A 13,591-nucleotide genomic window follows, 5' to 3' on the forward strand; every position below is an offset into this window, starting at 1 on the left:
GCCGAGTGGCTGGAGATGCTCTAAGCGGCGTCCTGCAGCCGCACCGCCACCCCTCTCACCTCCGGCGGCTGAGGACGGGGTGGATTCGGCCGATACCACAAGCACACACTCGGGCTTGATGGCATTGCGATGTCAATGCATATACTCAAACGGGAGAACCCAGAGGTGGTGAACGAGATCGAGGAGGTTGAGGAGAGCCGAGTAATCAAGAAGAAGAGTGGGACGGAGAAGTGCAAGATCGAGGAGGACAAAGCTTTTGTGGATCTTGGGTCAGCATCTTTCTTGATGTCACACGTTTAAATTGTCTGTGTGTTGTGTGTTTTTTTTTTTTTTTTTTGAGAATCGTCTGTGTGTTGTGTTGAAATGTGATCAACTCTGTTACGATTGTGACCGCCGGGGCCGGGGACGGCGGACGGAGTGTGGCCAGCACGCCGACACGCCCGGCCATCATCACCCCGCGGATGCGGGCGTGAGGCGGCCATGCGGACCCGTGTCCGTGTGTGTGTGCCCACCACGACCACGACCACCACCCCGCCAGGAATCCGGCGTGTCCCCACTGAGGAGAGATCGCCAGCAATCCGCCGCGGCGTCGCAGCGATAAGGGGAGCGGATAGAGCGCGGGCGGCGCAGCCAATCAGCGCCCGGAGGCCAGCACGCGCCCCTCATCCCCTCCCCTCCCCTCCCGGATTCTCTTCCACGCCGGCCCGCATGTGGGCTTAACCCAACCCCCCACCCACACCCAACCCAACACGCGCGCGCATTACAAAATTCGTCCCAGAGAGCGCGCGCACCGGCCGGCTCATCCTCCCTCCGACGCGGCGGCTCATCGTCCCTCCGAGAACGCGCGCACCGGCCGGCGGGGGAGAGAGGGAGAAGCGGCCGTATAAGGATCTCCCCGCGCTCTCTCCGGTTTTATCTATCTATCTGTATCAATCAATCTACCTACCTACGTTCGTGGGCCGGGCTGAGAAGGGAGGAAGGCCGCCGCTGCATTTTCTTGGTGGTCTGATGATGGCGGGAGCGACGTCAGCCACGGCCGCCGCGGGCGCATTCGCCGCCGCCGCCGCTGCCAGCGCCAAGGCGGCGTGCCCCTGGGCCGTTGTCGCCGCCGGCGGCCGGAGGCGGTCCGGCGTCGTCGTGCGCTGCGACGCCGGCGGGGATGCCCAGGCAGCGTCCAAGGCGGCCAGCATCACCGCGCTCGAGCAGTTCAAGATCTCCGCAGACCGTGAGTCCCTTCCCCCTCCTCCAATTTGCATTGATTGTTGTGAGCACATGCAGCATTCTTACAGGCTATTGATCTATCATTACTACTAATTAGTTGTGTTCACAGCCTATCTGTTCAGGTTTACACAACCAAAGACAATTGGACTTGGAGATTGTGTGATATCCTGTCGATTAGTTTTCTTTTTCTGCACCGAGTGTCGAAAGGTTCGCAAGTTCTAGTGGTAACTGAGATCTTGGAGGCACGCGCTTCACAGATTGATTGGCAGACCATTAGCACTACAGTATGGTTGGTATAGGAGCTTAACAAAAATGTGTTAATTAGTGTTTGTTGCAGCCTAAATAAAGGAGCCTGCCTACCTGACTAAAATTGCTAATTACTAACATCATACAAGATAACAAGGTAAGAATGGACACTAGTTGTTGCATGCTTCAGGTATCAGATATTGACCAATTACAGGAAAAAGTGGGTTCAGGTTCTCTTTGTTGTTTTGTTCTGTAATAACCTGAGTCTCCCGCTGCTAAAACTTCAAGATTCGAAGTATGCAATTACTTGATTCAGACTGTAGATGTGTGCGACTCTACTAGTGTAAGCACACAATATACCCCTTATATAATTACAACATATCAAGAAATCATTATGTAGTGAAGGTAGCTGTTGAAGGAGCGGAACCGACACATCTTTAATCAAGATCAGCTCCGTCTAGTCGACGCGGTGACCCTTGCTCATGAGGACTTTGCCCTGTGTTGCTTGGCTTTGCTTGTACACTAGTCTGATCGCCTGTAGAAAGTTGCTTGTTTGTTTTGGCTTAGGAGGATATTTAAGCACTACTTTTTCTTCCTACTCAAGTGATTTGACTTTTCTGCTTATTTTTGCTTGCTGTGGCATAAACTTTCATGCGGCGGTTTGTGCTAACGAACTTCCTCTCCTCGTTTCATGAATGAGCAGAGCTCTTGCATCTTCTGTGCTTAAAAAGGGAAAGTTGTTATGGTGATTTGTGCTAACAAACTTCTTTCCTCTTTTCCTTCTTTGTGCTTGCTTGCTGTGGCAAGCTGTGTAACAAACTTCTTTTCCTACTTTAATGAATGGGCAGAGCTCTGGCATCCTTGCTAAAAAAACGTTATGGTGATTTGCATTCAAACTTAATTAGTTCCATTCTTTCATTTAAAAAAAGTGTGTCTATTTGCAGTATGTGACAATGTTTTCTATTTTCACTACCAGGGTACATGAAGGAAAAGAGTAGCATCGCTGTAATAGGCCTCAGTGTACACACAGCACCAGTGGACATGCGTGAAAAACTTGCTGTTGCAGAGGAACTATGGCCCCGTGCTATTTCAGAACTCACCAGTCTGAATCATATTGAAGAGGCTGCTGTTCTTAGTACCTGCAACAGAATGGAGATATATGTGGTGGCTTTATCATGGAACCGTGGTATTAGAGAAGTAGTAGACTGGATGTCAAAGGTGAGAGGAGAGTCAAATGCTTGTTTGAACTGCTTAGCCCTTTTTGGTTGCTCAAGAGCGCAGTATTGTCAATGAAAGCTCTAATGCTCATCATGCTGTTCTTTTTTGCAGAAAAGTGGAATCCCTGCTTCCGAGCTAAGGGAGCATCTCTTTATGCTGCGTGACAGTGACGCCACGCGCCATCTGTTTGAGGTGTCCGCCGGGCTTGACTCTTTGGTTCTTGGAGAAGGACAAATCCTTGCTCAAGTTAAACAAGTCGTTAGAAATGGGCAAAACAGCGGGGGCTTGGGAAAGAACATTGATAGGATGTTCAAGGATGCAATCACAGCTGGAAAGCGCGTCCGCTGTGAGACCAACATATCAGCTGGTGCTGTGTCTGTCAGCTCAGCTGCGGTTGAATTGGCCATGATGAAGCTTCCAAAGTCTGAGTGCTTGTCAGCTAGGATGCTTTTGATTGGCGCTGGCAAGATGGGAAAATTAGTGGTCAAACATTTGATTGCCAAAGGATGCAAGAAGGTTGTTGTGGTGAACCGTTCGGTGGAAAGGGTGGATGCCATCCGCGAAGAGATGAAAGATATCGAGATTGTGTACAGGCCTCTCACGGAGATGTACGAAGCCGCTGCTGACGCTGATGTCGTGTTCACAAGCACAGCATCCGAATCCTTATTATTCACGAAGGAGCATGCGGAGGCACTTCCTCCTATTTCTCTTGCCATGGGTGGTGTTCGGCTTTTCGTCGACATATCCGTCCCAAGGAATGTCGGCGCGTGTCTATCCGAAGTGGAGCACGCACGGGTATACAACGTCGACGACCTCAAAGAGGTGGTGGAGGCCAACAAGGAAGACCGTGTGAGGAAAGCAATGGAGGCCCAAGCAATCATCACCCAAGAACTGAAGCGGTTCGAGGCCTGGAGGGACTCGCTGGAGACGGTCCCAACCATCAAGAAGCTGAGGTCGTACGCCGATAGGATCAGGGCGTCCGAGCTCGAGAAGTGCCTGCAGAAGATCGGGGAAGACAACCTCAACAAGAAGATGAGGAGGTCCATCGAGGAGCTGAGCACGGGCATCGTGAACAAGCTCCTTCACGGCCCGTTGCAGCACCTGAGGTGCGACGGCAGCGACAGCCGCACCCTGGACGAGACGCTCGAGAACATGCACGCCCTCAACAGGATGTTCAACCTCGACACGGAGAAGGCGGTCCTCGAGCAGAAGATCAAGGCCAAGGTAGAGAAGATCCAAAGCTGAGGACTGTCCGTCTGTATATCTATCTACTTATACCACCCCACCCCCAGATAGAATGTCGCTACATTCTAATCCCAGTACAGTATTTTTTTGATCCTCCACTTACTGCTGAGTTGTTGTGCCGTGAATTAGCCTCCAAATGTGTTGTAGAGAGGAGCGGCGAAGCATGTTTGCTCCAAAACTGCCTGCCTGTGTACATTAGTTACTGTGGCTGCTGTGCTTAGAGCCCAATTTTCAAGCTGTACTATAATACTTACTCTATTGGACGAAATAAACAGGAATATATCAGTGTGTTAACGGATGCATTCGTTTTGCATTAGCTCCTGCATTTGAAATGTTGAGCATTAATAACATTTTCCGAACTCTGAAGGTGCTCGGTCTGACTCCTTTCTCGAGTGTTATCGGGAGCGTTCAGATGTTGTCTCCCTATGAGGCCAAAGTTGCTCAATGATCAGTTGGCCGATTATCCTTTTGTTTTTTTAAGAATCACCGGGGGAGGAGTCCCTCCACCTGAATATATTACTCAAAGTGGGCCTAACAATTTTGGTGATTGTTGGAATTTGGCAAGGTTTTATTTTATGGTGGCGAATTTGCATCTTATCTTAGGTCTTGTTCTCTGTCCGGCGACCAAGACAAAAACAACCAGGCGATCAATAGGAGGATCATGTCTCGCTTCCGGTCCATGCTGAATAGACTCGAATTGAAGGAGGTGTACCTTAACGGCAGAAGATACACCTGGTCCAACCAACGACAGCTTGCCACTCTGGAGAAAATTGACCATGTGTTATCGACGAACGACTGGGATGATCTCCACCCCTCCTGCTTTCTAGGAGCCTTGGGATCGGCCATATTCGACCATTGCCCGTTGGGACGCGGATTTATAAAGCTCAGGCTTCTGAACACCTCCTATCCATACCCTACAATGTTGCTTTAAGATCCGTGCTACACAACTAACTTCTTACATCAGATTTTCTCTTTTTTGTTTCTTCAAAACGAAACAATATATGAACTTCAAACTTTGCAAGACACCAAAACGTTCTAACTAGAATGTGAGAAAAAACTTTCAGATTTTTTTGTTAAACATAAATATACTAAATTAGATTTTTTGTATTAAAAAATGTACTTTTTAGTATTTATATTGCACGAAAAATTCTGAAAGTTTTTTCCAACATTCTAGTTAGAAATTTTTGTTGAGCTGCCAAGTTTGAAGTTCATATGTTATTTTATTTGGGAGAAACAAAAAAGAGAAAAGTGCTCGCATGAATCTTGATGCAGAAATGAATGGCTAGATAAGAGGGTGTAGGAAAGCCTATGCTTTCTCAAATGTTAACCTTGCCCATTGCTCCTTGAGCTTAATACCGATTGGAGGGTGGGCCGGCGCTTCCGCTTTGAAGCATTTTGGCCTAAAGTTGATGGTTTCATGGAGACTGTTCAGGCAGCATGGGGATCGGTACCTTCTATGGGCACACAGGCTAAACAGAGACCCCACGCGTGTCACAGGCGTGTCATCTACCTCAACGCCCCAGTGTAAACACCAGCCGGGCTGCTCGAACATACAATTAGATTAGATCAATCCGTCACGCTCCTGGTACTCCCTAAACGCTATTATATTTCTTTACGAGGGAGTAGCCGTTAATGACGAGTCCAAATCGGTGCGCAGCAGGAGTCTAGAAGGTGGACTCTTGAGAACTAAGGTATCTGCGCTGCAACACCATTTGGTGTATCCTGGTACACTTGAAGTGGCAACAAATCTTTTCTTCATTGGATAAAAAAACGAATATTTTCTTCATTATTAATTAATTGGGTGAGTTTCCTCACCGGGTACTCACTTATGCATATGTATCTGCAGATACTTTCAGGATTTACTTGCAAAGAGAGAGTTTTGCATGACTTTTATAATGAAACTTTTCTCAGGAATTTCTTCATGACTTCTGCCGCCGGCACTACTCCTTTGTGTCATTCTCCTTTTATGTATAGAAAATCCTACAAATTTACCTGCTGAAAATTGAACGTGCATAGTCGCGTATGTACAGAATACAACAATTCATTGCTCCTTCTACGTAAGATCCTAGTATTCATCACAACCCTTTGGGAAAAAGGTACTATATATGTATGCAGATCGCATCTGTAAAGTCATCGAGGAAGCTACGGGGGGCTATTTCCAATCAGATGTTCTTAACTTATGCTGATTCTTCTTCATAATCACCAGATGAAGTTCTCTCCAGAACATATCACAGGATGAAACTCGGGGAGGCTGCAGTTCAGTTGCTCAATCAGTTGCAGCCGCGTGATGGTTTTGGCAGAGTCCATTGACGTATATAGTATGGCGCACTTTCACAGCCTCGATACATCTACAGCTCATGTTATTCCTGCTTGTATAGAAAACGGAAAGAAATATGCTTAGCATCTATGTATGTGACACAAAAATCCATATGCAATATAAGACTATAGGCCTCGCATAATCGAGTGTGCATGGCAAGTAAAGAAACATGAACTGTTTAGAAAGTACAATATGTCCATGCAAATCTTTCAAGCATAATCACAGGTAAAGAAAAAAAGATGAACTGTAGAGTCACACCATGCTGGTTCAGAGATCGCATTTCTTCCCGTTCCAAAGTAAGCTCATCAACAGATGATACATCAGAGGAATGCTTAAGAGTTAAATCAATGAGACACATTTCCTATTGGCTGATTGGATGCAAGAGTACAAGGTTTGGCACTGGCAGAACCTGGAATGCGCTATCAATTTGTCGAAGATAGCAAAGGAAGCAGGATCGATCCTTTGGAAATGGAAGTACTGCACGTATTACTTGCTCAGAATTGAATCGGAGGAGACATCTGCGCAACGAGGCCAGAGAAACCTTGTTGTCGACAGATTACTCCTCCGTTATCCATGAGACACTTCTGTGAGTGCATCATTGCTTGAGCACAAGAAATCAAATTTAGACTGTATAACTAAAGCGCCACAGATGGTTGGCATGACATTATAAGTAAAAGCAAGTGCTTGTTCAGACAAATTTCTTTTGTGTAACACACAAAGTTGGTGCTTAAACTGATTCTAACCTGACAAACTTCATTGAATTTGCAGAATTCAACAGTATTCTTCTATTCAAAGCAGTGGGTCAGATTCAGGTGTTGAAAGTATTTCTGGCCATTAGATCTTGCAAGGCACAAAAGAGAACTTCCGTGTGGTGAGTTCTACTTGCAGTGAGTTCTTCCCCATCTATCCGTCGGGAACAGTTCTGAAAGAAGCCATATACCATCAGCACACACAAAATACGATCAAGTATTAGTGATAGACATGTATTTTGAAAAATAAGTCCATGGGGTTTCAGGAACCAACTAATCATACCGTCCAAAGTTATTTTCTTCAGGGCACCTGGATATATTACATACGGCATACTTCCAAGTCACTGCGAACAGAAGTGTATCCTGTAAGCTGGACATAGCAAATAGTGTTCATATTAAGATCAAGCATGACCAAATGACATACTAGTCCAACGTGCGTGCTGCTTTGATCGATCACGTGAGAAGACAATTGCATGTACGCCAGCCAGTACTAACCTGCTACCAATTATAGACAATTGAGGTAATCTGGCTACACCAATCTGTAGGTCAAACAGATGGATGGATCGACATAGTATGTGCTAGCTACCTCATCGCATATGACAATTCAAATTACTACTGCGCCTCTAAAACTGTAGCAAACAAAGCATTGGTACAATTAATTGCTTAGTACTACTAGTTAGCAACAACAGGAACATGTCTGCGTTCCTGTTTCTGCGTTTGCAGAACTACTACTGTTTTAATAATGCAGGTAACAGCTGAACACTACAGACTATAATGCCAAATAACACCGTATAGAGAAACATGTAACTTACGCCAGCTGCATACAAAAAGTAATTTGGCTGAATGCTTAGCTAGATATGCTACTGAACCAATTTTTTATCAACCAAAGTTTCAGCAACATACAGAATGAAGCCTTTTGCGACAACCACCTGCAGCTACTTCAAGAGTTCCATATTTCCACTTCTAGTAAATTCACCGGCGCTTTCTAATCCACCTCAATTCCTTAAAACAGAGTTTACATCTAAGCGGCGCTGTCCATCCATGCTTAAGCAAGAGCGTGAGAAGGGCAGAGCGACCTTCTACTATTTTTGAGAGTACACTAGATAAAAAGAAGCTGGGGTCTGAGGAAGAAAAGAGGGAGACTAATGGGTATGGTGTTGGCACACACCTCATTGTATATATGTGAGCTCCTGAAGCGGAGAGGCGTAAACACAGCGAATCGATGCGAGGCTGGCAGCAGTGCCTCGCCCCACTCAGTGTGATTTAATCAGCAACAAAACGTTGAGCACTGGATGACCAATTGACAGGTAAAGGTCGCAGCTTGGATTCTTGGAACAATTTACTATGGAAGAGCAGTAGCGACAGAGAATTGAGGACAGCAGAAATGGAGAGGAATGCACAACAATACGTGTACAAGAGCAGGATGGTCTCATCAATCAGATCCATCAATTCTCTCTCCTCTGTCACCCAAGGCGGAGTTGGTGTCACGCGCACTGAAGCTAAAGGTCACAGCAGTGAATTCTTTGCCGTACCTTACCTACATCATGAAGAAAGTAGTTTTTTCTTTGGGGAGGAAAGTGGTTGAATTTTCAATGGAGTGAAACAGAAAGAAATCATACTGAAAATATTTCTCCTATGTGTACGCAACAGACTCCACCAGTGTAACTGGCAGCGTAGAGTGGCATGAACTTGTATATCCAATACTTGAGCATAGCACCAGCCCGCTCAAACATCGTTCTTCCAGGACCCATTCGCCCTGACAATAGAGAAAATATCTCAAAGTAAAAGTAAATCCACTTGCATACAGAGCAGATCGTTGAGAATGACATGGCTAAAATTGCATGCATATAAAGGAAAATGACTGTTTTAGAGAGATTGCAAAATCTCAGGTAGCTGCTACAAAAGATTGCATTAGTATTCATTGTGGTTACCTTCCCTAATCGCAATCAGAAGCCATTAGCCCCAAAATTGCAACCATTCATGACTACTTGGTCTAACTTTCCTCACCCATCAAAGATCAAAAGTTCCATAGTCATTTCAAATTCTTGTGGTTTTGACACACCGCAGAATGAACTCAATGAAATAGTGACAGATCTACTTTCTGCAAGCAGGCAATTTGGATATCTTTTACTGGCAGGAGGGCCTTGTGGAAAGCAAAAGGTTCAACAATGCTGAGTTAACCGCATAGACAATGCATCAACTAATCAACCAAATCCATTGAAAAATTGATACTTTGCAGGAAGCAATTCAATGTTTTCCCGATATTTCCCTTCCCTTGAAAAGAGAGACAACAACAAAGAAGTAGTTGAAGCTTCAAGTGAGATGATCTTCCCATCAACTTTAGATAAATAATTCCCGGCCCTGGCAATCTCACCTTTTTCCAACAACATTCTGATGATATAATTTATAAGACGAGAGCTGGGAGCACAATCACTCTTCTCCATTGATGAAAACATATTGTCAACTTCTTCCACTGATCCTTCTTTTAGAATATTTTTTATCATTATGCCGTAAGTAGAAGCATTAGGCACCAACCCACTGGCTGATATTGCAGCAAACAAATCGTTAGCTTCTTCTCTTCTCCGAACCTTGAACATTGCATTAATCATGGTATTGAGTGTTATAATATAGAACTTGACATTCATTGCTCCTAATTTCTGGAATAGTGTGATTGCTTCGTCTGCACAATTATTTCTACAAAGACCTCCAAGTATTATATTGTATATGGAAATGCTCACTGGTATACCCCCTTCGATCATCTCATTGAACATTTTCCTTGCAGCAACAGTTCTCCCAGCACGGAACAACCCATCCAGTATGATGCCATATGTAACAGTGTTAGGTTTAATTCTCTTGCGCGGCATTTCTCTGAATAGAATCAAAGCATCATCGATCCTTCCATTTCTACAATAGCCATCAAGAAGTGAACTATACGTAACAACATTAGGCTCAATGCCAGCTGATACCATGGCATCAAGCACTCCAAATGCTTTATCCATCTGGCCAATTAAGCCATATCCATCAATCAGTGAGTTAAATGTAATGACGTCAGGTCTCTCATCTATGCTTATAACCAATTCAAAGATATCTTGTGCATCCATAACTCTTCCTTCTTTGCATAGACTGTTTATTATTGAACTGAAGAATGCAATGTCAGGACGAGGAATACCTTTGTTCATCATTTCAGACACCAACTCCTTAGCTTTAACCAAATCACCAAGCATACAAAAACCCTGAATTAGGGAGTGATAAACAACTGTGTTCGGCTGAACACCCATATCAGTCATCTCATTGAACCTGTCCATAGCATCGGCCAGCCTACCCAATCTGCAAAGTGCGGCTATTACAGTGTAATAGGTGAATACATCGGGACTCACTCCTTTTTCCCACATTTCAGTAAATATGAGCATAGCTTCATCCATCATTCCACGTTTAGCATATGCATCAATTAATATGGTGAAAACATGGCAGTCGGATACAAAACCATTGCTTTCCATTGAGTTGAAGAGATCAATCATATCAGCAAAGCATCCCTCAGTGGCATACCCATTAAGCAAAATACGGTACGAGGCAGCATTCGGTTTGTGGCCCTTGGCAGTCATGGAATAAAATATTTCTGCCGCTTCTTTGCTTCTTCCATGCTTGCAAAGGGAAGTCATCAACGAATTGTAAGTAACAATATCTGGTACAAGACCACGGCTTGTCATTTCTGTCAACATTTTAACAGCCTCTTTCAACCGCCCTGATGTGGAATATCCATGAATCATGCAATTATATGTCACTGTATTGGGTTGAACACCTTTATCGACCATCTGCCGAAGGACTAGCTCTGCCTTGTCCATTGCTCTGGCCTTGCACAATCCATCAATGATCGAGTTGTACGTCACCACATCAGGATCAACCCCTTGATGTATCATTTCATGGAATAGATTGCATGCCTTGCCTGTTTTGCCTTCTTTAAAAAAGCCATGGATGACTGTGCTATATGCCACCACACTGAAAGAGCAGGTCGAGTGCCCGCTGACTCATGCTATTCTTGCATAAGCTCTTCAGAACAATGGAGTATGAGATTGCATTCGGCACACAGCCGAGCTCGGACATCCCATGAAGCAGCACGTTCACAGCCTCTTCCGTCCGTTTGGCGTAGCAGAGGCACTTGAGGAAGGTGCTGGCGGTGATCTGTTCTGTCTTCAGGCCTGTCCTGAGGAAACGACCAAAGAAGGCAAGCCCTAGGTCCGGGCGATGCGCGCGGCAGCAGCAGTCCATGAGGATGTTGTAGGTGCAAACTGTGGGCGCTGCCACCTGCAGGCCGGCTTCTTCTCGGCACACGCGGTTGAAGAGAGCGACGGCAAGGGCGGGGCCATCTCTAATGCAGGCGGCCGAGGCGGGCGCACGGGCGAGGGCGGCAAGGAAGCCGTTGAGGGGGCGCTCGGGGACCGGGGTGGCCTGCCGTAGCAATTCGTCGAACAGGTGGTGCGCGTCTTCAGGGCTGAGCGTCCCGGCACGGACACACTCCGTCGCGGCGGCAAAGGCGGCGTGGGGAGACCAGGAACGCGAGGGCGGCGAGGTGGAGGTGGAGGAGGAGCTGCGGCGGAGGAGGTGGAACATCGGCGCGGTGGAGAAGCGACGGAGGCGGAGGCGGGGCATCGGCGAGGTGGGGGAGGAGGAGTGGCGGAGGCAGAGGTCGGAGAATGGCTAGGTGGAGGAGGAGGAGTGGCGGAGGCGGAGGCGGAGGCGGAGGCGGAGGCCGGACACTGGCTAGGTGGAGGACGATGAGCGGCGGCGGCGGATGTTGATGCGGGAGATCGGCGTGCTCTGGCTCTGCACTGAGAAAGTGAGAATGGCCGGACGAGGAGTATCCAGTCCCTTATAAACAGTAAAATAAAAATTAATAAATTCCAAAAATTCTTAAATTTTTCTGTGCCAAACTTTGACAAATGTTTTGTTTGTTTCCAAAATTTTATCAGGAGTTAACCTTCGTGGAAATCATGGCAAAAAAAAATATCAATGCTCCAAAAATGCTATTTACGAAAGAATTTTGGAGTACTGATTTTGATATTTTTTGCTGTGACTTCCAGGGATTTCAATTCATGATGAAAATTTGCAGGCACTCAAAATATTTGTCAAAGTTTGCAACAAAAAAATTTAGATTTTTTTTAATTTTGTTTCATTTTTTTGGATTTAATGTTCATCCCGAGCTCATTTGAGCTCGGGAGTAAAGGGGACTTTTGAGAATTGCCTTCCTTTTTCGTATTCGTGATGAGTATGATTTTTTTGTTACTCCTACCTCTTCTTTTTAGAATGAGTGTGATTCTTCCTGTCACACAACTTCTATGCTTCCTTTCCCTGAAAACTAAAATGAAACAGGAAGATGAAGTATGAATCTAGAAGAAAAGCTTTCTCCCTCGTGTACCGAAGCAGAAGTGTTAATCCTATCATGGTTTAGTAGCTCTGTGTCTAGTTTGCAGACATCTATGATAGTGTATCCGCACATATTTGTATGTTTAGCATTTTATGAAAATTGGCACTATGATAGTGTATCCCCAAATAACACATTGACAATTTTGTGGATTTCTATTAGTACCCATGAATTTAAAATATTTGAGAGATAAAAAGGTCACCGGAGCTTGGAAGCCAAAGTCAATTTTACGGTGTTTAATAAGATTTTGAAGGTTGAAACTAATTTTTTTAAACATATTCCAAGAGTGCCAATAGCTTCAAAGTTTGACTTGTGAAAAAAAATATGCGCTACACTATAGAATGGAGGGAGTACTACAAATCAGACAAGCAGAGTCTCTTGTCTCAAATCAGAGCGGTTTCTTTTCTAAAACTTTTTTTTCGCCAGAGTTTTTCCTAGTTGGCCTTGTTTATGTGCCCAGATAAATGTCTTTTTTGCGCCAAGCATGCAGGAGTCTTCGTCCATGTGATGTCAGCATGCTGCAAGAGGCAGCTGAGCCATGAACCTTCTTCCTATCCAGACGAAGCTAACTAGGTGCATGAAAAACTGGCAGACAGGAACGCATACTTACAAGCAAAATGTACCCTCTGCTGTTCTGAAGTATTTTTCAAGTACAGGACTTTTATTCTAGATAATGCAATAGTAGTGGTAGTTTGTGATTTCCATCGACAATATCTCTTTTTACAGCTATTGTGCCGACAAGCAAATAATGAACACAACAACAACAACAATGCATCATCCTAGCATATGCCGAGCCACCCGCGCCACCATGAGGTCTCCAGGACAAGCGTGACGAGCCCAACACCCCAGGTCCGGATCGGGGCGTCGCCAATGCCGATGAGAAGAGCAAACGCCTGAGCCACCCGCCGATACACCTCTCTCCGCCCACACGACCGAGAGGGTACCCACCACCACCACCATGGAGCCCGGGGATGTAGAGGAGCACAGGCGCGCCGCCGCGCTGCGGCGTCCGCCGTCCGCGCCGCATCCCGGCAAGGGCGCCCCGTCCCGCGCCACAGCACCCACGCGAGGAAGCAAGAGAGGCCCCACAGCAGCAGGCGACGACCAGGCTTCGCCTGGCCGCACCCACTGGCGACGGTGAGGGAGGAGCAAGGAGACACCTCGGCGGCAGTCATG

At 45.9% G+C, this 13,591-nt stretch overlaps 1 protein-coding gene and 1 pseudogene across 2 annotated transcripts; one reads left to right on the forward strand and one right to left on the reverse strand.

Annotated features, from left to right (window-relative positions):
* Positions 1–342: 342 nt before the first annotated feature.
* Positions 343–4,232, forward strand: LOC109758780 (glutamyl-tRNA reductase 2). Of its 2 annotated transcripts, none has more exons than XM_020317644.4 (3): positions 343–1,225; positions 2,444–2,685; positions 2,797–4,232. In XM_020317644.4, the coding sequence occupies exons 1-3, from the start codon at positions 1,009–1,011 to the stop codon at positions 3,928–3,930; spliced, it is 1,593 nt and encodes a 530-aa protein (XP_020173233.1). In that variant the 5' UTR covers positions 343–1,008; the 3' UTR covers positions 3,931–4,232. The 2 variants fall into 2 exon arrangements, with proteins under 2 accessions (XP_020173233.1, XP_020173234.1); XM_020317645.4 differs by having other exon boundaries at positions 564–2,347.
* Positions 4,233–5,818: 1,586 nt separating this feature from the next.
* Positions 5,819–11,815, reverse strand: LOC109758775 (uncharacterized; annotated as a pseudogene).
* Between the last annotated feature and the right edge of the window lie 1,776 nt (positions 11,816–13,591).

The sequence above is a fragment of the Aegilops tauschii genome, chromosome 1 (assembly GCF_002575655.3).
Source record: "Aegilops tauschii subsp. strangulata cultivar AL8/78 chromosome 1, Aet v6.0, whole genome shotgun sequence".
Classification (NCBI taxonomy): Eukaryota; Viridiplantae; Streptophyta; class Magnoliopsida; order Poales; family Poaceae; genus Aegilops; species Aegilops tauschii.

Bases quoted from the DNA above. Each gene is read 5' to 3' on its own strand.
- LOC109758780 (XM_020317644.4), top strand. From the start codon at position 1,009: ATGATGGCGGGAGCGACGTCAGCCACGGCCGCCGCGGGCGCATTCGCC. The intron at 1,226-2,443 runs GTGAGTCCCTTC...TTTCACTACCAG, and splicing joins GTTCAAGATCTCCGCAGACC to GGTACATGAAGGAAAAGAGT. The intron at 2,686-2,796 runs GTGAGAGGAGAG...TCTTTTTTGCAG, and splicing joins TAGTAGACTGGATGTCAAAG to AAAAGTGGAATCCCTGCTTC.